The following is a 27,728-nucleotide window of genomic DNA, read 5'->3' as shown; positions in this document are numbered from 1 at the left end:
TTGAGCCTGCTTCATCCTGCCTTGTTCTGCTAAGGATTACACCAACAATTCAGGGCACACACAATGCTGTTTAGAGCCAGCTAATTATTCCAAGTACTCGGATACCATTCAGTTCCTCAGCCCTGAGACAGGGAGGAGGGATGGGCTGGCTGGGAGCGCTCAGCTTGCACTGTTGAGCTTCTCAGTCTCTGGCCAGCCGGGCACAGGTGCCACATGCAGAAGGGATTTTAGAGGAGAGCAGCACCATGGCTTATTGGGGCTGGCAATACACAACTCTGCAGTGGGATCCTACATACTCCTGCCCCCTGCACACCTAAGCTCACCCAGCAAGGGTGGAAGGACGCAAGAGGGCAACTATCCACATTGGCACAGGGTGGAAAAGGGAAAATACTAGTCACTATACGGTTACCATCTGGACAGAGGAATAATACGGAATTACAAGAATTGTAACAGAATCCATGGACTGAGCACTCTTACTGGAATAAACAAGTTTATATTGGGTTTCATTTCTCTGGCCACGTCAACAGATTCCTCCACTTGTTGGACCTAGAGCGCTGTCCCGGGCGGCTGGATTAGTCTCTCGGCGCTATAACGCAATCTCCCAGTCCGGCTATTCTGGTTTGTCATTCCCATCGTAAATTTTGTTCTTTGAAGAACTGAGCTCTTATTCTCGTCCCGTTGGAATACTGCGTTGTTAGTTGCGCCCTTTATTGCCCTTTTGCCCCCTGCCACCTGGATGGAAGATAAGGACGAGCTGTCCAGGCTCCGCGCCCTCTTTCATACTTTTGACTCCAAAAGCAGCGGGCGCCTGGAGAAGGGCCAGTTCTCTGCGCTGTGTGCAGAGCTCAAGGTGAGCCCCTCGGAGGCGGAGGACATATTCGCACGGCTGGACAGTGACAAGGACAGCTGCATCACCTTTGAGGATTTTGCCATGGGCTTCCGAGGAGCCAGAGGATTACATATGCCCGAAGGAAAAAAGGACGTTGAACAGGGGGAACCTCCAAAGAGCCCAAGCACCCCAGATAAAGAGGAGAAACCTGAGGAAACCTCCAGCCCAGCTTGGGAAGACTTCCAGCGCAGACTAGCAGACGAAGTCAATTATATCCCAAGGTTCGTCTTATGTATCAGATTTATATTATTATGGTGGTCATGGTCATTTCTTAACAAAATAAGTTTAGGCATTAGGTAGAGCATTTCAAACTGTAGGGGCTGCTAACACAAAATAACTTTTTCTGATGGTTGCTTGTTGGGTATAATGTATTATACCCCTGTTCAACATGAAGCCTCTACCTTTTCTTTTATGATCAGTCCCACAGTATATTGGTTTATGAAACAATTATGCTTTACAGTTAATTATGATAAAAGATAAAACCATTTAGACTCTGCTTAGGTGCTGGAGAGATTTTCTATTAAACAAATACATCATTATTGTTGGACTCCATAAGTTCCAGTACCTCATCACAAAGTATGGGAACTTTGGTAGGGGGATTAATATCAATGTTGCTCTGGTGTTCTGTTATGAGTCTTTACATAATTACAGAAGGTTTCCAGAATAAAGACACAAAGTGTAGAAATGTAGCAAACCAGGATAGGATAACATCGTATTGGGGCCCAAAATAATCTCATAAAGCTTATGGCAAAGGCATTCCTACTAAAATTCTATTATTACATTTATCTATCTATCTATCTATCTATCTATCTATCTATCTATCTATATCTGTCCATCTCTCATCTATCTGTTCTATAGGTCATAATATCTGTCAAGTTAACTTCTTTAAACGTACATTATCTTTTTTGCTGAGAGAATATAAATATGAACACAAATATGAAACCCATCTATTTCCTTAAAGTGGAACTATACCCCCCTTGTTCAACATGAGTGGAAAGAATAGGGCTTGTGTTGAACATACTTTTTGCCTATTGTTTTTATTATGAAAAATCTGTGGTTTTTGTAAATAACTAAAAACTTGAGCCAAAAAAGGGAACCTGAAGTTACTCCATGTTTGGTGCTTGCAAGGTAGATCATAACAAAGGGTGAAGGGATGGAGTTGTATGTTCTTTATCTAATGACCAACCTCCTAAGGTCCAAAAATGAAGTAGCTTCTGTTTCCCTGTTTTCCCTGTGTACTCAAGAATTACAGATAGAACATTGCTGATTGTTGTTCCTGCATCACCAATAATTTGACCAACAGAAACCAGTTTTGCAGGCTATGGCTTTAGCAATAATTGCAGCATTTCCGATAACTGTATTTTCTACATTTTTACACTTGTCTGGCTATTTAGCCTCTGGAAATCATTTTGTTCAAAAGAATGTCTAAAGAAAGCCAGGGTCACCATAAATATAAGTGCAAAGCTTTCTTGCTACCATTAAAATAAAGTATTTTTGCTTTAAGCACAGTACAAATTTGGAATTCTTGAATTCACACTTCAGTCTCTTTTCAGTGGAAGTTTCCCTCCAGGGTCCATTCTGCAACTTAAGGTGGCCATACACCTTACAATTACTATCTTTCCTGCGACCACTGGTCACAGGAAAGATCATTCGTTCCCTCCACTGATGTTCAGGGCTAAGTTGTCAGATATGGAGATACAAACAATAGGGATTCTACCCCTATCTAACGATTGAGGCCTAAACTCAGATTTTGCTTGGGCACCAAAATCTTTTGTCCTGCTAAATCGACGAGATGAACAATATCCAAAGCTTTTGCATCACGCCACCATACACACACCGAAACCTCGTATGTCCAATGTGCCATGTGCCATTTATCATAAACCCCTATATCTAAATTGCTGTTAGCACTAGGGGTCCCCAGGTGCCCCCTCTGCATGCCCAATCCCCTCCCCTGATTGTGCACACCTTTTTATTTATCTCCGGAACATCAGGTGAGAGAGATCAGAAGGAGATTGCCACTGGGATCGGGAATAGGTCAGGGCCCACAAGGGCCTGGCCCCACCGGGTTTTTTCCTGGTGCCCCTCTGGCCCAGTCTGACCCCACTTGATAGCGATCCATCCTACAGAATTGTTACAAAGTTACATAGGGTTGAAATGTCTCAGTAATATTTCTGTGAGAAAGTCACTTGGTAGTTGCTTAGTAATATCTTCAGCTTCATTTTGCAAGCTTGTAGAGGATGGGAAAATTACACTTTATTTACTCCTATATTTACTTTACACACATACAGTATATATCTATATCTTAGCATGGATGTAACAACCCAAAGGTACTGCGTTTGGCATGCAGTTTTGTCCAAAGTCTTGTATTTTGTAAACTACATTAGCCCAGATATATTAACCTGACTGCTCAGGAAGCACTGCAATTGGGTTAATGCCAGTTATTCTCTGTTGGTGAATGGAACAAGCTAATTGTCTAAATTGTGCTATAGGCAGGTGAAGCCTTAATTTTGTGTTGCTGTAGCTCTAATACAGCACTTTGAACAAACTATATGCCCCTATGTAATAAAAGGCACACAGTTTGCCTAGCTGCAGTAACCCATAGCAACCAATATGAAGTTTGATTTTAAACAGGTTAACCAGCAAATGCTACCTGCTGATTGGTTGCTATAGGTTATTAGCCCTGTAGCAAACAGTTTAAATTTTATTACATAACCCATCCCTTATACAGGTATATATATAAAAATCGCCCTGACTTTCGTGTGCACTGATAGACAGAGCATCTGCTTGTCAGTGCACAGATGGAACAGATTTTGGCACAAAAATTCTTACTTTCACAAGTATGTGATAAATCCAAACTATGACTGCCATGCCAAAGTTGATTGATATTTTTTCCCCTGGCCTATTTACACTGGTGGAGAAAAATGCCTAGTGTGACAAGCCAAAAAGTAACCTACCTCTTTAAAAGCATGGAAAGTGTTTAGGACACTGGCAGCAATTTATCAGTGGCAACTGCAGGTCTGATAAAGCTAAGTTTTTCCACTGTTTTCTATACAAACACTAAGTAAGAAAGCTTATCTCTGGTAATTAGTGCTGAATTTCAGACTTTCTGTGTCAAATACACTGTTTGGCTGATGCAACTTGCAAGGTAATGTTTGGAACTACAGACTTTCTACATTGACATTAAACTTTTCTATATTTACAATAATTCATTAAAAAACAACACATGGGATTTTGTTTCTTTCTGTTTGGTGATCATAGGGTTCTGCCTACTGTCCTTACTGAAATTGCATTGAGGTTAAGGTGGTTTCAGCTTTGCAATACATTACTCTTACCTTGTTAGAGAAGCTCATTTCCATTGTGCTACGACTGTTGTAGAAGAGGGGGTGGGCTTCCATCCCATTGGATGATGTGGAAGGGAATGAGTGGATAATCGTGATGGAAAGAATTGTGAAATGCTAGCAATGATTTTCCAAAATTGTGATTTTTTGCATTCCTGCTAAACACTAGCATTTTATATTCCATTTCCAGCTAGCAAAAGTCCATCCTGTGACAGTGTAGACTCTGATCTCTCCTGTCAGCCCTGCAGGAAAAGGACCACCCCATGTTTGCTGGTATCAGTGGCATAAGTAAATGTTACTGGGCCCCACAGCAATTTCAATTTATGGACCGAAAACATTGACACCATGACCTATTGAAATTAATAATTAATTAGGTCCTTACTGGACCTTCTACTCTTCTGCCCCCCCCTGCAACCCTAGGGCCTGCTTCCTCTGTAGTTACCAGCCCTGGCTGGTAAGATAGATTGGCAGCAAGACAAAATACAGTAATTAATTATCTGACTGGGAAAGTTTTTTAACGTGATTTTGGTTATAGTAGTTTTGGTTGCATGTTTTATGATTATTTGTATATGTTTTGGTTCTTATAATCTATATACACTCACCTTCCCTTCCATTCATTCCCAATCTGTTTCCTACTTGCTAGATTAAAATATTCCAGTAGTGCCATCACCCCGCACCAGTTTGTTGGGGTTGTTACTTTTTTTTCCAGATTGCTTAAGTCTATCATTAGTCTACAATGCCTGTGGTGCACTGGAGGTTGGGTTGCTTCCCATTTTTCTTTACTATGGAAAGGCTCAGAAACCTGACTGCCTAAAACTCGCTTAAAGCTGGGCAATTTCAAGCTAATTCTAGGGCCAAACAATCAAATTACAACAGTGGGCATAGGTGCCGTCAGACTGGGGACCGCACAAATGAGCCGATGCAGTCCCCAGTCTAATGGAAAATCAAACTTGACCGATTGAGTTCTGTCCAATTTAAGGAAAGATATCGGCTGGATAGGCCCATCAGGGGTGCCCATACACAGGCAGATAAGCTGCGGAATCGGTCTGAAGGACCACAATCGGCAGCTGAAATCTGCCCGTGTATGGCCACTTAACAGTCAGTGGCGTCAGATTTTCTTTTTAATGTATATATGTCCTAGCACTGTATTTCAGGCCAGAACTAGGTATTTTGGCACCCCAGGCAAAAATAGCACCTGGTGACCCCTGGCCCCGTCCCCACTGCGCTGCTTTTCCCTGTATCCTTTTCTACACTAATGACAAAGAAACATATATTTTAAATAGAACTAAATTCATTCCCTTTATTATTTCTTACTTTTTTTTACATCCCTTCTAAGTCCCTGATCTTTAATTATCAGTATCATTCTGCCATCTTTTCTCCCTCACTTTTTCTCAGCTTACCCTCTTACATCTCTCCATAACTATTCTCTTATACCATAAACTACTGAGTACATACTGATTCTCAAAATACACTTGCTAAGGTATAACCTGCACCTATCCCTTACAGCCAGGGCTGTTCCTGACATTAGGCAAGCAGTTCAGGCTGTTGGCCTTAGCTAACTGAATAATGGAAGGTGTATGGCCAAATATTTGGCGCCTGCTTTAGTGTCCTTGTAATGACATACATAGCTGCTTGTCATGGCTACAAAATAGAAAATAATGATAATTATTTGTGTTTTTAGCTGCAACAAGTATGTGGCTACAAGTAGTTCCATGTGTCCTAAATGAATCTGTTTTTTGTCTTAATGTCTCAGTAAGCAGTGATAATGCCCCTTACTGCCAATGAGAATGTTTCAATCGTGTCCTTACGTAATCTCATAGTAAAAGAATTCTGGTAATCCGATAATGAGCAAACGGTATGATATCTGATAACACGATTGCATGACTGCTGGAGATGATTATTGTTCCACTGTAAGAGCAAAAATAATGTCAAACAAGATTTAATCAATGAAATTGGAATAGCCGTAACAAAACATCATATTTCCTTGTTAAGCTTGCTTTTTCTGTTTAAACTCTGTGCACTGTCTAACTGGATATCTCCATTCTTTTATAATGCCAATGATTTTTAGAATTCTACTCAACTTTATTCTGTGTGTTATCTCTGCTGCCCATTATTCACTTTACAGTATAAATTCATTTTTGTGACAGGTATGTCATCTATCTGGAAACCTGATCCAGAAAGTCTTTGTAATACAGAGATGCTACTTCCCTGTTATACTTAAACACACAATTTCTGTAATAATAGACAGCACCTTGTACTGACTACAAAGCTAGCATATATACCGGTATTTAATTGTAAATAATGCAGAAAGACCACTTATCTAAAGCAGCCGAGGTCCCAAGCATGTAGAATAATATATTCAAGACTTGTATTATATTTCTTCCTTTGTAGTACTCTCAAAATGTTAGACACTGGTTGTTCATGCACATTAAATCCTTTATATTCTAACTTTGGTACTTGAGACACATGAAAATGAAATAACTTGTTGCTGACCAGAAGGAATTGACATATAAATGTTCTCATGAATCTGAACTCAGGACTTCCAGATCCAGTTACCTTAGAAAGGGAAGTACTATACATACACACATATATAAAATATATAAATATTTTTGCCTGGCATCTGCAAATGATAAATAATGCTAATAATAATATATTTATTGACAGAAACAGATCTGTTTTGTATAAGACAGGGTTTCATCCAGAGCCTTGAATAACAACTGATCCCTGCTTATGAGCATCGGGGTTGGTGTACCTCCTTTTCAACATGAGTGCAATGAATAGGGCTTATGCTAAACATACTTTTTCCCTGTTGCTTTAAGGTGGCCATACATGTACCAATTACAATCTTTACTGTGACCATTGGTCTTCCCTCTATTGATGTTAAAGGCTGAATTGTCAGATATGGAGGTAGAAGCAGGCATTTTACCTCTACCTGGCGATTCAGCCCTAAACACAGATTTTGCTTGGGCGCCTTCAACGGTGCCCGATCAAAATCTTTTATCCCACCTAATCAAAGAGATGACCAATATCTGAAGCTTTTGCGATATTGGCCATCTCAATGATCTGCCATACTCACACTCAATATCGTAGAAAATGAGGTTTTGTGTGGTATTATCGGTGCATGTATGGTAAGCTTTAATCACAAACAATTTATGGTTTGTGTTATTTCTTCAGCTAAACAGGGCAAACAGGAAAATTGACTTCCCAGGTGAATAAGATTTACCACAGAAAACACATTTCCCATGTGCCATCATCCTAAAATAGAAAATAAATAAAGGACTCTTTTCTGAAGGGTTCATTACCCAAGGTAGTTCAATTCATTTTCCGGAAGATTGGCATTCCTTGATACTCATATATCACCTTGATATAACTCATACCGTATATACTCGAGTATAAGCCGATCCGAATATAAGCCGAGGTACCTAATTTTACCTAAGAAAACTGGAAAAATTTATTGACTCGAGTATAAGCCTAGGGTGGGAAATGCAACCGCTACTGCTAAGTTTCAGTAATCAAATAAATAACAGATAAATAAATATATAACTTTAGGGAAAGAAAAATGCTACAGCAGCAGACCAAAGCAAGTTTGGGAACACTAAGGAAGCTGCCATACTAATTATCATCAATTATTATAAGTACTTGGACACCAGTGTACAAGTCCCACCACAGTACTACAATAGTAGTTACAAGGGCAAAATAATTCTTGATGCTGGACTTCAAGTAGATTAACAGTTATAGGTTAGGTTAACAGTTATAGGTTAGGTTATATTTAACTAAGCTATGCAGCTTATAAGTTAGAAATAGAAAAACATCTTGTTTTGTTCATTCCTTGATATATTGCACAATAAACAAGAACTCCCTTCAATAAAACTCAATGGAGTGGCAAAATACTTCTATGGTGCTACCGTATAAACTTCTCTGTGCAGTTTTCAGTATCATTATTCATATCCTCCACTGTCACTGGCATCAGTTTGTCTGTGTAACCTTCCAGCTAACTGTGATTCCTGGCATTGGACTCAAATAAAACAGGCAACCCATAGTTGTGACACATGTGCCCTTGAGAAAAGCAATATTATTATTAACTGCCACAGCAGAGGTTTAAAAGCATATTTCCCATTATGCACCCAACATCCTCCATCATTTAACACAAACGTGCTTAGCACTGGGACTATCAAGCCCTATCTGTACCTGTGTAATTTGATTTCAGCTACAGCACAAGGTGACTTGTTCATCACAGCAATAGAAGAAACTTTTAGGAAGCACAGTCTAACTCCGCGACTAGAAGGCAAAGTACAGCGGGGAGGCAGCGCCACTTCCGCCTTCAGTGTGAGTCAGTCAGAACACAGCGAGTGAGCGCACAGCACCAATTGGTTTAAGTAGCGCTGGAGATGTAACGCGCACTCACCCCTTGGACGCAGATGAGCGTGTGCGTGCACAGCACCAATAGAGACAGCAGAAACTGGGGGCCCAGTTGAAGTAGCGCTAGAGATATAACGCACGCTCACCCCGTGGACGCAGGTGAGCGAGTGCGCACACAGCCCCAATTGCTTTTAGTTGCGCTGGATCTGTAACACGCTCGTAACCCACCCCTGTCCGCTCGTAACCCCCCATCGGCAGATCGAGAGTCAGACACAAGTGGAGGGAGGGAGGTTGGGAGAGGTATACTCAAGTATAAGCCGAGGGTTACTTTTTGAGCACATTTTTTGTGCTCAAAAACTCGGCTTATACTCGAGTATATACGGTAACTTTTGCTGCAAAGTAAGGTGGCTGGTGGTTGAATATACCTGTTTGAAAATATATTTTGCATAAGAATGCTGTTTCTATATGTACTGAAACCGGTTTGGTTTTGGACTCTATTACTCAGCAATGTGGATTTATTATGAAACAGCATGGCAAGGAGATCTGAAAAATGTTGTTATTGATATGTCATCCACTCTATTCAACTTTTCTGAGAAACATGCTGCGAGTGATATATCCTGTAACATATAATTGCATAACTTCAGAATAAGCTTATTAAACTGCAGCTTTCCATTGGACTAAAAAGTAAGGATTGTTTTCACAACTGTTTAAAGTGATCATATTTCTTTGTATTGTGTCCGTCAGATCTATTCATTTTATGTTGTGATGTTCAAAAGGGCGCTTCACTTTTGAGTCCTGTAATTTACAGTACACTGTGAGTGTTTTACATGCTGCTCATAGTTCTCATTAACAAGGGTGACATAAATGATACACTGTTCAATTCCTCATGAGATGTAGCTGTATTTTTGTGTAAAGGTATTGTGAGGCTTTGTACATATACTGTGGAACAATATTCACTGGGCCTCATTTACTGACAGGAACTACAGTAATTGCAAAAAAACTGGCCAGATCAGCTTGCATTTTTCTGAAAATTCTGCAGTTTCCCCCACAACTGCAAGTGCAGGTGATATTATGGGAGTCATATGGACAGGGAGTGGGCGTTTACTTGAAAGACCTTAAACTGTATGTATGTATCAAACCTTAGTGCTGCTTTGCACTTACACTTATTTTAAACAGTTATGGTTGGGTATAAGGCTAACAAAATCTTCAAAGACTGCAAAGTAATAAAAGTAAACATTACATCATTTTACTTTTCTAGTATGTTTAAATTGTGCCTTTAGGAGGTTCTGTGCGCAAGCTGTTATTACTTATGAATAGCAAATCAGTTATGGTAATAAAAGTGTAAGCGGTATAACTGGTCTAGAGCCTCCATCCTTTGTAGCATTAATTTTGTTGCCTTATTGCTTTCACGCCTTGTATTTTTCTTCTTTACTATATTATTATTAATTTTGCCTATAATGGTGCATTTGGGTTTTGCAGAGCACTTTTCAACTAATGCTCCCTGTTGGGAGATGGGCTGCTCCTGCTTTCCAAGATGTATGGGGTTATGGAGGTTTCAATGTAAAACAGTAGTAGTGCTCTCTCCTTTACACATTGGAGGCCTGACTAGAACTCATTGGGGACATTGAAAGCTAACTTTTTTATCAGTGGAAAGGGGAGATGCTTTTTACACCAGTATATTTTGGAATGCACTTTTTTGAGACATGTTTGAAAAAGCCTGTGCTATTTAACATAATGGAGTCACTTTTAGTACAGATGTTTTGCTCAGAAAATGGGCTCATAAACTGCCTTGTCTGGCATCAACATTATGGTAGTTCTCAATGGAAGAGTGGGTACAATGACCAGTTTTTATGGTAGTGGCTTGCTGAATACCAGGCTAGGATTAGCAATTAGAGATGTAGCGAACTGTTCGCCGGAGAACTAATTCGCACGAAAATCGGGTGTTCGCAAGTTCGCAAGTTCGCGAACTTTTAGCAAAGTTCGCAATTTTGGGTTCGCCTTAGCTGGAGCCAAATTTTGACCTCTCACCCCAGAGCCAGCAGATACATGGCAGCCAATCAGGCAGCTCTCCCTCCTGGACCACCCCCGGACCACTCCCTTCCATATATAAACCGAAGCCCAGCAGCCATTTTACATTCTGCCTGTGTGTGCTTGATGAGTTAGCATAGGGAGAGAGCTGTGCAGGGGTTTGAGGGACAGTTTAGGTAGCTTTGCTGACTAGTAATCTACTTTCTACTGCTCTGTATGTAGCTGCTGTGGACAGCTGTCCTGCTGATCTCATCTGCTGTAACCCAATAGTCCTTGTAAGGACTGCTTTTATTTTCTGATTACTGTTACTCTTCTTTTCATTGTGTACTGCAGCTCCGTCTGTGTGTGTTTGCTACTGTAATTTATAGAGCCCAGTGCTATTAGTCTAGCTGTGTTGGGGACTGGTGTGCTGCTCCTAGTAGTTCACCCCCAGCACCAACCAGAAATTTAAGTTACTGTTCTTTAATGTGTCCAGTGCTGTTTGCTGTCGCTGAGCGATGTTTTTCCACCAGCAATAATATATTCCGTATCCACTACTGCAACGTTTTGTCTTTGGGTGTGAAACGGCTGTAACCTTTACACGACTTGATTGGCATGTAGACGCCGGACATTTTAAAGCAGTTTATTACACAAGTTTAGAAATGTAGTGTGATTTCTGCCCTTTACAGCACAAAATGCAACGCTGTGTCAACAACGTATTTTTCAGAGACATTTTTGCCCTTGATCCCCCTCCTGCATGCCACTGTCCAGGTCGTGGCACCCTTTAAACAACTTTAAAATCAGTTTTCTGGCCAGAAATGGCTTTTCTAGGTTTTAAAGTTCGCCTTCCCATTGAAGTCTATGGGGTTCGCAAAGTTCGCAAAGGTTCGCACTTTTTGGCAGAAGTTCGCGAACGGGTTCGCGAACTTTTTTTGTGAGGTTCGCTACATCTCTATTAGCAATCCATGAAAAACAAGCTGCTAAGAAAAGAAGGCAGTGGCAGTGAAGGCATCATCTATTAAGGTATTATGGCAGTACTGTCCCTATAACAAATTTCAATTGAAGCTCCAGTGCTGGTTGATGAAGCTGCCTTTCTGAAAGCATTAGCAAAGAAGACTTTGCTTGTAATTCAGACTGTTGATTACAAGTCCTCTTAATTATGTTACCAGTTACTTAGTAAAAGCAAATGGACTGATGAGGACCAACATAGACTGGAACATACACTGACATCACATGTTCTCCCATGAAGCAGAGACTGCCATTTAATAGTAGGGTAGCTTGACAGACTCAAAGACTATAATTTACACAAACTGTGGGATAGATGCACTACACTTCTAAAAGTATAGATTTTAACTAGAAGTAAAAACTTGATTTTCATCTCCAAACAAGCAGAACAAATGGTATTGCAGACCCTTGTCGCAATCCCAACCCTGTCATTCGAGGAACACAGAGCAAACAATGCAGCTGTTTTATGTACCTTCCATAGAGAGTAGAGCTGAATGACCTCTGATTTGAAACTGTGATTATCGACTGCTATTCTCTGCCAGCTTTATTGAATGTATCATTTTGGAACACCTCAGGGGAGGAGATGCATTGTTGTCAAGGGCAGCTTTAAAAAGCTGAAATTCAGTCCCTATTTGCACTAAGCTTTGATTCTCTGTATTTTGCTTGGTACAGAATATTTAACTTTTGTTAAATATTTGAGAGAAGTTACATAAACTGTTGGCGTCCTTGTTGGTTTTATTCGTTTAAAAATAACTTCTTCCTGCAAGAACATGCACAGTTTAAATGGACAGACATACTCTAATAGTTTTAAAGGTAACAGAAGGCAGAAGCTATTTTAGAAGGGATGTTCATTAAGCAATTAATTTTGTTTAGTTTTGTGTGCGTTATTGGTATGACTCTTAAGTCAGCTCTTTTAGGTTTGTATTATAATTTGACTTCTTTTTCCTGCAGACGTGAACAAGCCAGTATCCTTTACCAGAACATTAACATAGTGGAACCTCTGTTAATCCAGCAATATGAACATGTTATTAGAAATTTTGTTCGGGAGATACGACTTCAGAGCACAGAAATGGAAAACTTGGCCATTGCAGTAAAAAGGTAATATAAAGGAAACCAGAATTGTATGTGCTGCATTTGCAACTCCCAGATTCGTAAAACTCAGGTCTTGTCCCTTATTGCCTGTTTACAGCATACATTAGTAGACTAAAACAGGGGCAAATGTGCAAAGGGTTTTCTGCCATTATTTGCACAGATGCTTATTGCTACATTTAATAAAAATACAAAATCTTGAGCCATACCTTCTCCCCACTACTTAATTAGGACCAATTGAATAGCTAAGTGCTACAGAAGTAACTATTCATTAAACAAAATTAGGAAGCAAAGACAAAGGCACCTTATCTGTAGCACTCAAGCGTCTGGGGTTTCATTAGTACAGGTATCGGACCCCTTATCCGGAAACCCGTTATCCAGAAAGCTCCGAATTACGGAAAGCCTGTCTCCCATAGACTCCATTTTAATCAAATAATTCAGAATTTTAAAACTGATTTCCTTTTTCTCTGTAGTAAGAAAACAGTACCTTATAATTGATCCCAATTAAGATATAATTAATCCTTATTGAATGCAAAACAATCCTGTTGGGTTTAATTAATATTTTGTTGATTTTTTAGTAGACTTAAGGTATGGAGATCCAAATTACAGAAAGACCCCTTATCCGGAATACCCTTGGTCCCGAGCATTCTGGATAATAGGTCCTATACCTGTATATTAAAAGCATCACTTATAAAATATAAGTTCCTATATAGCTAGGTGTGTTCTCCAGGCCAATACTTCTTTTACAGATTTGTGATTTGTGCAGTAGATTTTTTGATTGACACTCTAGTACAGTATCTAGGAATAATTTAACACTGGGAGAACAAAAGGCTTGGAGTGATATGAGAAACTTAATTAATTAATTAATTAATATGGGCCAATGATGTATTTAGAAGAAACAAAAATTACTACAGTGAATATGCTAGAAGCAATGACTGGGTAAATCTGCCCCATATATTTTATTTTTGTATAAGAGATTGTTGAAGGAATCAACACGTGGTCAAGTAATAGCTAAAAAAGTGACAACTTTTGTACCAGTTGTACCATACAGGTACTAGCAAAAGAGACATTTGAAGTTACTAGATAGTTTTGTTTTTTTGTTAATACGTGAAATTGCTATATACATTTAAAAACATGTACCACAAATCTAGCTGCTGATAAGTAAAGTACGCTTGACTAAAATAAGTTATAGTTAAACTATTCATTATGTTCCAAAATTATTTTTTTTTTGCTGATAAGTGTTATCTTTAAAGTCAGGGAACAGGTATGGGCACAGCTTGTTCTCCATCATATGCCACTATGTTCCTAGGTTTCTTGGAAGAAACCGTAATCTTCAAAACTAGAACATTATTCAGCATATGTAATAAAAGGCTCAAGATTTGCCCAGGCGCAGTAACCCACAGCAGCCAATAAGATGTTTCCCTTTACAAGTGGCTGGTAAATGCTACCTGCTGGGTGCTGCTAAGATACACCACCAAAAAGTTAGAGTTAGAACTGACATTCAATCGTTTCTGAATATAACAATTCCAGTTAATGATAAAAGGGGACTTTTGACAGACTTTTTTAAAATATAAGAACAAGCAAATTCACTACTGTACTCCACTAATTCACATCGTTTTTTTTTCGTTAAAATTGCCGCAAAAAAAAAACCCGCTTGATTAATCGCGTGTGTTCATTTATGTGCAACTGCATGCGTTAATTTTACCGCATTGCGTTAATTAGCGTGCAGAAATAATACTAACGCATGATTCACAAACACTTAGACGTGCTAAATATTGCATTAGTCTATGCAAAAATTAACACCTTCTTGAGGCAGGCGGTAATTATAGAAAAGTACAGTTCATGAGCTTTTGGCAACACAATATGGACTCTGCAGTGTGATTTATTCAAGTATGTGTTGGCCCTAGAGTGATGTAGCCTCCAGTTTGCAGGGAAATGGTCATTTGAAAAAAAAGTAGTTTTATGAACGTAATGCTGTGTATGGCTAATTACCGAGCGTTGCGTCGAATACCGCACGAAAATAGTCTTCGCGACTTAAATAACGCAAACAGCATTGCGTCTAAATTAATGCAAATACACTTTTAGTGAATCGTGCGAAAAATTAGACGCGATAAAATTTTTAACGTATGCTATAAATAGCGCACGTTTTAACGCACTTTAGTGAATCAGCCCTCTTGTGTCTCGCTACCAGCAGATAGACTTAGTATCTTAAGCACTCATTCACAGGGTGCCTTATGAAAAACATAAGGAATTCCTCCCTTTTTATAGACTAGGAAATACCCATAAAACCTCAGTGCCAATAGGAACACCTCCTACCCACAGGGTAGAGGATACACTACAAGGGACATTACACATTGTAGGGGAGGTTAAATCATTACATTCCCTACCCAACAGATAAAATGGCCTCCTGTTTGACAGAAAACGTGGTTAGCCTGGATTACAAGATCCTGTGAAAACCTTGCAACAAGTCAAGTACATTAGCTAAATGCATTCAGTCTCTCTGGGCTAGTACTGTTTAATATGAATGCAAAAGTTAAAGATACCTTTTGTATAAATGTAATTCACACCTCTTACTCTGGTTAGCTGGAAATGGCTAGCAAGCACAGGTCATTATATCCAAGGGTTTGCTTCTCTTCCCATGTACATATCCATTAGAATCCATCATATTCACAATCACAGTTTCAGAGGTTGTGTATATATGGTTTGATTACTGATTTTCTAAAATACAAAGTAAAAACTGATTCATTCAATAGAATTTTAGTAAACTTCTACCAAAGTATTTTATTACACAGTTAGGCTTCATAAAAGAGGAACTTGTTGAGTTTCAGTTTAATTTCATTTCCTTTCTTAGAAATCCAATTTCTTGTGTAACAGTAAATAATGGGTCTTTTGCCTTCTACCCCTTTGAATTGGTGTGAATTGTGTTTTTATGGTTTCTGTGCTTTGATTTTTTATGAAAAAAGAGAATCAGCAAAAAGCTTACGTTTCATGCCTTTGATTGCAGGGCACAAGATAAAGCAGCAATTCAACTGAGTGAGTTAGAAGAAGAGATGGATCAGCGCATCCAGGCTGTAGAGAAGCGGGTAAAGAAAGAGGTTTGTATTGAATAACTGCCATTCTAAACATATTTTTATTTTGAGAAATGTGGTTTAGATAATACTTTACCACCTGAATATGTTATACTAATTGTAACAACTGCATATATATCTGTTTGGGGACTATACCCTTCTATTAAAATGCTTTATCGCATATCAATGCACAAAAAATGTATGCAATGTTTTGGGGCAGACATCTGCCTAACTTAAAGATTTCAACAATAATTTATTGATACAAGATAAAAGAATACCATAAAAACAGATCAAGAGAGGATAAAAAGAGGATAGCAATCAGGCTATCAATAAGTATCAAAATTAAGACAGTACACTGTTCCAAAATGATGGCTTCCATAACATTACAGCTTCATCATTTCCATAACATTTTTTGTCACGTAAAAAGTTAACATGCATTTCACTAAAAACAATTTTGATACATTCATTTACATCAATAAAATCATGATTGAACAATAAAATATTTCGAGTTTTCCACAAGGCATTTTTAAAACAGTTAACAATCATCCAACATGCATTAAACTGTTTAAAATTAGGGCAGATAAAAAGACCATAAAACACCATTTTATGATTACAGTTTTGCAGGTTGCCTATACACTTAAAAAGAGGTCCAACTGTTTTCCACAGCTGTTGAGCGTAAGGACACTGCCAGAATAAGTTTCATCAATACAACAGTTTCGCCTGGGATATTTTCCTCTTGCACATCTGCCTAACTTAAGTGCAAATAAAGGTGGCTAGAAGCCAACCCCCCCATCCCAAAGCGTTGGGCATGCCATTAATTTTTTGCTCATTTGTATCATGCAATAAAACATTTTACTAGTGGGGGAGATTGGAGTGCTTGCCTCTATTCAGCTGTCATTCAGCTGGTCCAAGCTGTGAAGGTTAAAAACACACAACAGCAGCAACAGTCCTTGATTAATTCTCAAAGTGAAGAAACTTTCTACTAAATATAAATGGAAAAGAGAGGTAGGAAGTATTTGAGAATTTTTTTGAATAATTAATTACAGAGAAGAAAAACTTCAGAAACCTATTACGGCTCTCTCAGCCAAATAGGTTCCCAAATAGCCAAATAGGTTCCCGACCCCTGGCTTAGCAAATCAGAAAAGCCCTCTTGCTGAGAAAGTCCTGTACCCTCCATTCATAAATCAGCTCCACCAAACAGCAGCAATTTTGCACAGTTTTAAGGGTAAACAATATATATATATATACATATTTTATGAGATCCTTAAACTACTAAATGTGCAAATGAATGTGCAAAATTGCAAATGATTTACATCTTGACTTTGCTTCCATATTGCTATGCACTGCAAAGCTATGTATTACAGTAACCTTTACATTCAGAGGGACACGCACTATTTATAGGGTGGGTTATTCCAGAGAGCTAATACACCTACAAGGCAAATGCAGAGTACCTGAATGTTGTTTGCTTAGTGACAGACTGTACTCGGGTAAATTGCTTCTATCAATTCAGTACTATGTTTGTTCTTGGCGGCTACTATTCTGTTTGATGAGAAATTTGTAGCTGAATTTTTCTGTTCTGCTGGAAGGCTATAGAATATATGTCTCCGAGATATGTGGCTTGCATTTTAGATTGTTTGTAAGTTAATAAATGATCATGTGAATAGGGGCAATTTATGTTATCATGGAAACTTTTGCAGTGATAAGAATATGTGCATAGGGCAATTGTACTAAGAAAATAAAGTAACAAAAGAAATGGCACGAAGAAAGATGACTCTTAGATGTGTGCTTACGTTATTAGTATGTACTGTATTATTTGAATTATATTATTATGTGAATGATGGCTCAGGTTTTAACATTGCTGCCTTGCCCTCGTTTTCAGCCTGGGCATTGTCTGCAAGGATATTATATATTCTTTTTGTGCTTGTGTAGGTTTCTTACAGGCATTATGGGTTCCATTCATACTCCCAAAATATAAACCATAGTTTGAATGTAATAGGAACCATAGGCTGTAAGCTCCACTGGGGTAGGGACTGATGTGAGAGATGTTTTATCTCTGTGAAAGTGCTGTGGAATATGTTGGTGGTATATATATATATAAAGAACAATAATACAGTAGAACCATCATTTTATGTTTTCGAGGGGGGCAACATCAAAACTTTTTTAGTCATGGCCACTTTCAATTTTAAAACTAATCACTGATATCTGACTTTAGAAATTAAAGTTTCCTCTCAAGGCAACTTCCGCGATTTCACTGAAATCGCGCCGCCGCGTATGCCATCCCACCGGCGATTTACATTTTCACCGGTGGGATGGCAATCCGGGGAGATTGGTCGCCCGCGAACAGGGAGATTTGTCGCGGGCGACTAATCTCCCCGTGTGCCAGAGCCCTAACTTCAGTATTATAAATACATTAGCCTAGCATGGATAACAATAGGTTGGTTGTCCATATCTGATGTACAGCTGTGAGGAGAAAGCTTTATCTACTTCACCTTGATCTAACAGATGTGGCTGGGAGAGAGTAACATGGGGTGTTATGTTACTCAGACTTTCCATGTCGGGGAAATGTAAACATTTAAGAAAACTACTAACACCAAACAATGGCAAGAAACTCTAATAAAATAAATTTTCTAGTTTCTATGTCTCTTACAGTTATATGTATCTAATGGAGAAGGCTTTGCATTGCATAACCTATTAGACTAACATGAAATACTCACTGCTGACTGAACTTTTGGCAAATGCTTTTGGCATATAACTTGAGTGTATCAGGTTATTGTTGTGCTTGTAACCAACAAGCTCCCCACAGCAAGGAAACAATACTCATCTATGCAGAAATGTTTGGAGGAGGATTTGTTTTAATGCTAATTATCCAAACCACAAAGAGACACACTGAACATTTCCAAGTAACATATTTGCTAGCATACATGGTGATCTCAGTTGGTTGAAATATTAAAGACTTAAATAGTAGCATTAATTGACATCTGGAATTCTGGAGAGCTCCTAGGACAGAGGCTCGGCAGTATGGAGCAAATCCATATATGATATGCTTAATGTTTGCATTAATTAAATGCAGTTGTGATAAAAATATACAGGCATAGGACCCGTTATCCGGAATGCTCGGGACCAAGGGTATTCTGGATAAGGGGTCTTTCCATAATTTGGATCTCCATGCCTTAACCCTTTAAGTGCCAGCCGAATTCGTCATTTCGGTTCCCCCCAGTGCCAGACGTTTTTTAAGCATTTTGTACTCATTCACTTTAACAATGTTTTTTGGTAGGAAAACCTCCACGAAACTAGGGAAATTATATATCGTTTTTTTCGTCACTAATTGGGCTTCGACATACATACCAAATTTTATAACTTTTCTGGAGATATGATGTGTATTTTGGGTGAAATATGTAAAAAAAAAATAAAATTATGAAAAATTTTTGTATATTTTGAGGTTTTTTTCCATAGAAAAGTTAATTTTACTCACTTTTTTTTATTGTTTGTAAAAGCCCTGATACTCCCAATTCCAACGATACCAAATATGTGGTGGTACCCCACAGTTCCTGTCCAGAAGTAACCCCCAAACTAAGGCAATACTTAGTACAATATCACACCAGAACAAAGCAGAAAAGCGCTTGTAACAGTTAATGCAGCATAACTTATATGTAAATCTAAAATATCCCCTCATGTTCGGTATCTTTAGAAACTACAGACCTTCAGGTTTCTAGGTGCAATGTAGTTTTCACTCAAAAGCCAAATACCTTTTGTCAGTGCATTGTGAAATTTGGAACTTTTTATGACATTTTTTTTTTTTTCTAAAACGTAAACTTGGACGCATGATCAAATGTGGATTTGACAAAAAAAATCTCATAAAAATTTTCTAACAAAGGCATATTTGAAAGACAAACTTCTCCTGAATAAAATGATGCCCCATATGTATGGGTGCACATAAAGACATGGGCACCAAACACTCCAAAGCAGGGGCAATGCACAAGGGCAATTACAGCTAAAAATGTGGGGGCTGCGCTCTATGTGCACTTCCTGCAGTTTTTCAGTGTTAACCCCCCCTACCTGTGAAATAACCCCCACAAACTATATATTTCTGAAAAGTGCACACCTTCAGCTATTCAGAGACACCACTCTTCTCTTTCTACATGGAAAATTGTGGCCGCAGTCCCTTGCAGAAGTCAGCGCTTTGGTCAGAAATCAAGGAAAAACCAGATAAAAAACCTAGATTTCTCCCCAAAATCTCCATGGCAACTACCAAAAACTTACTAACCATCAATCTGCAAGTTCCCCTGAATAAAACGATACCCCATATGTATGGGTGCACATAAAGACGTGGCCACCAAATGCCCCAAAACAGGGGCAATGCATAAGGGCAATTTCAGTTGAAATTTTGGGGGCTGCGCTCTATGTGCACTACCTGCAGTTTTTCAGTGTTAAGCCCCCCTACCTGTGAGATAACCCCCACAATCTATATATTTACGAAAAGTGCAAACCTTCAGCTATTCAGAGACACCACTCTTCTCTTTCTACATGGAAAATTGTGGCCGCAGTCCCTTGCAGAAGTCAGCGCTTTGGTCAGAAATCAAGGAAAAACTAGATACAAACCTAGATTTCTCCCCAAAATCTCCATGGCAACTACCAAAAACTTACTAACCATCAATCTGCAAGTTCCCCTGAATAAAACGATACCCCATATGTATGGGTGCACATAAAGACGTGGCCACCAAATGCCCCAAAACAGGGGCAATGCATAAGGGCAATTTCAGTTGAAATTTTGGGGGCTGCGCTCTATGTGCACTACCTGCAGTTTTTCAGTGTTAACCCCCCCTACCTGTGAGATAACCCCCACAATCTATATATTTACGAAAAGTGCACACCTTCAGCTATTCAGAGACGCCACTCTTCTCTTTCTACATGGAAAATTGTGGCCGCAGTCCCTTGCAGAAGTTAGCGCTTTGGTCAGAAATCAAGGAAAAACTAGATACAAACCTAGATTTCTCCCCAAAATCTCCATGGCAACTACCAAAAACTTACTAACCATCAATCTGGAAGTTCCTCTGAATAAAACGATACCCCATATGTATGGGTGCACATAAAGACGTGGCCACCAAATGCCCCAAAACAGGGGCAATGCATAAGGGGAATTTCAGTTGAAATTTTGGGGGCTGCGCTCTATGTGCACTACCTGCAGTTTTTCAGTGATAACCCCCCCTACCTGTGAGATACCCCCACAATCTATATATTTACGAAAAGTGCACACCTTCAGCTATTCAGAGACACCACTCTTCTCTTTCTACATGGAAAATTGTGGCCGCAGTCCCTTGCAGAAGTCAGCGCTTTGGTCAGAAATCAAGGAAAAACCAGATACAACCCTAGATTTTGGTCAGAAATCAAGGAAAAACCAGATAAAAACCTAGATTTCTCCCCCAAATCTCCATGGCAACTACCAAAAACTTACTAAACCTCAATTTGCAAGTTCCCCTGAATAAAACGATACCCCATATGTATGGGTGCACATAAAGACGTGGCCACCAAATGCCCCCAAACAGGGGCAATGCATAAGGGGGGGCTGTGCTCTATCTGCAGTTATTTAGTCTAAACACCCCCATACCTGTGAAATAACCCCCGCAAACTATATATTTCTGAAAAGTGCACACCTTCAGCTATTCAGAGACGCCACTCTCCTCTTTCTACATGGAAAATTGTGGCCGCAGTCCCTTGCAGAAGTTAGCGCTTTGGTCAGAAATCAAGGAAAAACCAGATACAAACCTAGATTTCTCCCCAAAATCTCCATGGCAACTACCAAAAACTTACTAACCATCAATCTGCAAGTTCCCCTGAATAAAACGATACCCCATATGTATGGGTGCACATAAAGACGTGGCCACCAAATGCCCCAAAACAGGGGCAATGCATAAGGGGAATTTCAGTTGAAATTTTGGGGGCTGCGCTCTATGTGCACTACCTGCAGTTTTTCAGTGATAACCCCCCCTACCTGTGAGATACCCCCACAATCTATATATTTACGAAAAGTGCACACCTTCAGCTATTCAGAGACACCACTCTTCTCTTTCTACATGGAAAATTGTGGCCGCAGTCCCTTGCAGAAGTCAGCGCTTTGGTCAGAAATCAAGGAAAAACCAGATACAACCCTAGATTTTGGTCAGAAATCAAGGAAAAACCAGATAAAAACCTAGATTTCTCCCCAAAATCTCCATGGCAACTACCAAAAACTTACTAAACCTCAATTTGCAAGTTCCCCTGAATAAAACGATACCCCATATGTATGGGTGCACATAAAGACGTGGCCACCAAATGCCCCCAAACAGGGGCAATGCATAAGGGGGGGCTGTGCTCTATCTGCAGTTATTTAGTCTAAACACCCCCATACCTGTGAAATAACCCCCGCAAACTATATATTTCTGAAAAGTGCACACCTTCAGCTATTCAGAGACGCCACTCTCCTCTTTCTACATGGAAAATTGTGGCCGCAGTCCCTTGCAGAAGTTAGCGCTTTGGTCAGAAATCAAGGAAAAACCAGATACAAACCTAGATTTCTCCCCAAAATCTCCATGGCAACTACCAAAAACTTACTAACCATCAATCTGCAAGTTCCCCTGAATAAAACGATACCCCATATGTATGGGTGCACATAAAGACGTGGCCACCAAATGCCCCAAAACAGGGGCAATGCATAAGGGGAATTTCAGTTGAAATTTTGGGGGCTGCGCTCTATGTGCACTACCTGCAGTTTTTCAGTGATAACCCCCCCTACCTGTGAGATACCCCCACAATCTATATATTTACGAAAAGTGCACACCTTCAGCTATTCAGAGACACCACTCTTCTCTTTCTACATGGAAAATTGTGGCCGCAGTCCCTTGCAGAAGTCAGCGCTTTGGTCAGAAATCAAGGAAAAACCAGATACAACCCTAGATTTCTCCCCAAAATCTCCATGGCAACTACCAAAAACTTACTAAACCTCAATTTGCAAGTTCCCCTGAATAAAACGATACCCCATATGTATGGGTGCACATAAAGACGTGGCCACCAAATGCCCCAAAACAGGGGCAATGCATAAGGGCAATTTCAGTTGAAATTTTGGGGGCTGCGCTCTATGTGCACTACCTGCAGTTTTTCAGTGTTAACCCCCCCTACCTGTGAGATAACCCCCACAATCTATATATTTACGAAAAGTGCACACCTTCAGCTATTCAGAGACGCCACTCTTCTCTTTCTACATGGAAAATTGTGGCCGCAGTCCCTTGCAGAAGTCAGCGCTTTGGTCAGAAATCAAGGAAAAACCAGATACAAACCTAGATTTTGGTCAGAAATCAAGGAAAAACCAGATAAAAAACCTAGATTTCTCCCCAAAATCTCCATGGCAACTACCAAAAACTTACTAACCATCAATCTGCAAGTTCCCCTGAATAAAACGATACCTATGTCTGGTTGCACATAAGTACATGGCCGCCAAACCTGAAAATGCATAATATTGGGGCTGCACTCTATGCACCCCTTTTTTTTTGCCTGCACCCGAATGAATGGGATACGCTCGGGTGCAGGCACATGTAGCCGATATACGCATGAAAACGCGTGAGAATGCAAAGTCTCGCGTTTTCATGCGTATATCGGCTACACGTGCCTGCACCCGAGCGTATCCCATTCATTCGGGTGCAGGAACAAGTAGCAGGCGTAGGGCTGAATTTTCGGCAAGCGTTTTTCCACTTGCTGAAAAAATCAGCCCTACGCCTCGTGTGGCATCAGCCTAACCCTTGGCAATAGAAACTACCAGAACAATCTTAGCACCTCTGGACCTTTCTAGAACAACTGAAATCAAATGGAATAAAACCACTAAAAGCAATCAAAGAACAATAGTTGCAATGAAATCGGTAAGAGCCCTGGATCCACCAATGTCACTGCAAAAGCAACCTTTTTGGGGGCACTAAACACACAATAAAGAACAATGCAAAGATAAAACACCGTAAAATCCAATAAAACCACCTAAACCAACAGAAGAACAATAATTGCAATGAAATCGGTGGTCAGAGCCCTGGATCCACCAACGTCACTGCAAATTCAGCACCAAATAGCAATAAAAAAAGTTACAGTGCAATAGAATAATTCAAAAACAGAAATCAATTATGAAAATGCCAAAAAAACACTAAAATGCAACCAAATAAATCAGATAATTATAGAGCAAGATCAGAAATAAAGTTTTAGTAAAAAAAAAGACTGCCAAAGAAAGCAAAGACAGAAAGAAAAGAAAAGAAAGAAAGAAAAAAAAAAAAAAAAAAAAAAAAAAAAAGTGTAAGTGTAAGTGTGTGTGTAAGTGTCTGTGTGTGCTTGGGAAAGTTGTAAATAAGTGTGTATGTGTACAAAAGTGTAATAATGACAAAGATAGAAGAAAAAATGCAAAAAAAAAAAAAAAAAATTTTTTAGACAGTTGAGATAGAAATAAGCAAAATAAACAGTGGTAGAGAGTTGTAGTTCAGCTTACCCAAGGCAGGCAGACGATCAGGGGCGATCAGGGGCGATCAATCCAGCAGGAAGGCAGCAGGGGAGCTCCATCTCGTCCGAAGTGCGCAGCAGGAGTGAGGGAGCCGACAGTAGGCGGCGCTATTTAAAGGGACAGCAGTGGACACGTCATCAACGCGTGTCCACTGCTGTCATTGGCTGGCGACGCGATCGGTGCGGCTGGGGGACCCGGATCGGTGAGTATGTTCTTCGTTGCTCGTTGCCTAGGGGGATCTGAGGGGTTTACAAGCGCTGCGCTGCTTTAAAAGCGAGCGCAGCGCTTGTAAACCCGACAGTGCCATTGGACGTAGATTCTACGTCCCATGGCACTTTGGTCCCTTGGTACCTGGGACGTAGAATCTACGTCCCTTGGCACTTAAAGGGTTAAGTCTACTAAAAAATAAGCAAACCATTAATTAAACCCAATAGGATTGTTTTGAATCCAGTAAGGATTATTTATATCTTAGTTGGGATCATTTACAAGGTACTGTTTTATTACTACAGAGAAAAAGGAAATCAGTTTTAAAATTTCGAATTATTTGATTAAAATGGAGTCTATGGGAGACAGGCTTTCCGTAATTCAGAGCTTTCTGGATAATGGGTTTCCGGATAAGGGATCCCATACCTGTATATTTTCAATAACAACATATTTTCAAGGGACACAGAGACAAAACCATGGATTGTTCATGGAAATAAGGCTACCGTGTGAATCTTTCATATATACTATACTCATGGGGTTGTTTAAATATTGCTGCTCTGTGGGCACACCTATGTTGACAGTATTTATTTTACTGTAAGTAAATCAGCTATTAGCTGTAATTGCAACCAGCTATTCTTAACATCTGGATCGTGTTGTACTAAGACCTTAGGGGCAATGCCACATGTGGAGATTAGTCACCTGCGATAAATCTCCCCTACCACAGGCATCTAATCTCCTGCAAATGCTTTCCCGGTGGCAATAATGTAAATTGGTAGTGGGAAAACATACATGTTGCTTTGGCTTAGTGAAGTAGCCTGAAATTGGCTCTTAAATAAACTTTGGGCTACTTAGGAAAGTCACTGCACTGCATATGTTTCTCCTAATGGAGATTTGTATTTTAGCCGGTGACAAGCTGTATATTCCATGTGTAGCCAAACCTCGGTTTTACCCAGATTTTTCAATGTTTTCTTCCAATTTTACCCAAATTTTGTCCCAGTTTTCCAAAAAATACCTGTTTGTCCTCTGTGACTGTGATTTTTGGGTCATTTAAGGACACTGTTTCAGATACTAGCCACAAGCATATCTTGCCCTGGGCTCTTCTGTAAACAGTCCAGTTAGTTTACAACTCCTATAGACATCACATCACTTATTAGGTTGCGTTCCTAAATTTCAGTAGGATATTGCAAAAGCTGTATTAATCACATTAATGCTATACTATTTAAGTACTTGAAGCTAAGGTTGCCTTAACACTTTTACCCCAGGCTTTCCTATAGGTCCCTAAAAAATGTAAAATGAGGGTTCTATTGCCATTGAATTGAATAGAAGTAAATGCATTTGATGCTTGTATTGTTTGGTGTGTTCTTTGAGCACCATCTAGTGGTACTAGCAAGGTGTAATGATATATGGTCTAGCCAGGAGCCTTTTTTATGCCTTTATAAAACTTGTCTCCTCTCCCTGTATTTTTAATGCCAATATAATTGCCATAAACACATCTTTTAGGAAAGCAAACAAACAAAAAAGGAATTGCCATTCAGCTGGTAAGTAGTACAATTGTTTTGTGTTGCACCCTTACAACCCAAAACCCTGTTATTTTATTTTGTTTATATAGACATGGTTCTGCAGAATATTACTTATATTGGAGGTTTCTGGTATGCTGAATTATCTGTTCGGAATGTTTGAAATTCCTGGCATGATTTCTTAACAAAATTGTTTTTGCTGAAAAGCTGAAACATCTTTTTTAATTTTATCCCATGACACAGTAATATGAATTGAATTGAATATTAGCAAAATCATAAGGGCTATGAGCCTTCCAGAATAGATTTGTATTTGTTGAACAACCTTCATTCAGCCTCTTTACTTGCATAATATTTCGGTTATTGTATTTGTGGAGATCTTTCTTTTCATATCAGCGGAGGGACAAGTATTTCTTCTTCTATCTGCTAGCAGCTGCTCCTTAGTCCTTGAGCTTAATATAGAGCACATGGTATCTTGAACTGCTAGATGCATAGATAATTGTGTGTTTTAAGGGCCGTTAGCTTATATATAAAGATTCTTGCCTTTTGCTGAGATGTTGTGTGTTGCTTAGAGATCCCCATCAGATTTGCAGTGGTTGTCCTGACAACAGAATGTTGAGAATCTATTTGTCATGCATGTAGATCTTTAAAGCATAACCTAGGAAACCCATGCCGCAGGTTTTTGCTATTACTGTCCTTTATATGAAATTACTATGAAGGGAGCAGGAAATTAAGAAAATTTGGTGTGTGGCCCATTGGATCTTTTCTCAGTATATAATCTTATATATTTTGCAGTAGGGATGCAGCCAAGATTCTGCCTTTTTCAGCAGGATGAGGATTCGGCCAAATCTATGGTCCTGGCTGAACCGAATCCGAATCCTTAAAATCATGTGACTTTTTGTCACATGAACACGGAAGTTGAAGATTTTTCGCCGTGTGCTTTGTGTGTGGTTCTTTTTGACCCTTCTATGGCTTGATTTCCAAGGTTTCTGCCAAATCCCAAAATAGTGGCTTTGGTGCATCCCTATTTTGCAGTGATTATGACAACTGAGAAAACTGCCCAAAATCACTCCGTGATGCAAAGCTCCTTTAGGCTATTGCTAAAGTTAAAACTGTAGGAGCCTGTGGTGGAGTAATGGATTTTAGGCATTTTCTGGCACGCTGAAAAATGCAGCAAATTAATTACCTGAAAACTGTCCTATATGATATTGGTCTTAAGGTCATCACCTCATTGATTCTGTACAGTTAACTAAATTGAATTTTGTGTGTGCATACCCTTCAGTTATTCCAAGTAGCACCATGGCATGATGTCCTGCTTCCATACTTACTCTAATGAAATGACTTGGCTTAAGCTACTATGGATTTTTTAATTGTACAAAATGGACTTCTGCTCATCCTGTAATCATCAAAATGTTCACTGGATTCATAGACAAACACCCCAAGGCAATTATTCATAACCAGACCCAGACTGAGCTCTAGGTTAAAAATGCACCAATTTTCTGTAAAGATTTTAAATCCAATAAGTTAGGAGGATGAACAATAAATTCTGGTGTGTTTTAAAGTGACTTCTCTTTCAAAGACACCAATAAAAGACAAATGTTCAAACTATAATATAACTGTTGTATTACATGGTACATGAAACAGAGTAAAAGGTTTATTGTGGCTTTGAAAGCCATGGCAGTATGTTGATCAATTAAGCCAGCCAGCAAGGTTTCTATAAGGTCAAGGGGAATTGCTAGATCAGTTGTT

At 39.4% G+C, this 27,728-nt stretch overlaps 1 protein-coding gene across 1 annotated transcript in view; it reads left to right on the top strand.

Moving 5' to 3' along the window:
• The first annotated feature begins 257 nt into the window (after positions 1–257).
• The window catches only part of LOC780339 (RAS and EF-hand domain containing), a 52,495-nt gene continuing 25,024 nt past the window's right edge, over positions 258–27,728 (top strand). Inside the window, 3 exon segments of the mRNA NM_001079409.1 lie at positions 258–1,110; positions 12,550–12,696; positions 15,692–15,782. Coding sequence (NP_001072877.1) covers positions 737–1,110; positions 12,550–12,696; positions 15,692–15,782 — 612 coding nt within the window. The 5' untranslated portion in view covers positions 258–736.

This window comes from Xenopus tropicalis, chromosome 1 (genome assembly GCF_000004195.4).
Source record: "Xenopus tropicalis strain Nigerian chromosome 1, UCB_Xtro_10.0, whole genome shotgun sequence".
NCBI lineage: Eukaryota > Metazoa > Chordata > Amphibia > Anura > Pipidae > Xenopus > Xenopus tropicalis.
The sequence above is the reverse complement of the archived record's forward strand: the minus strand, read 5'-3'. Positions and strand labels throughout refer to the sequence as shown.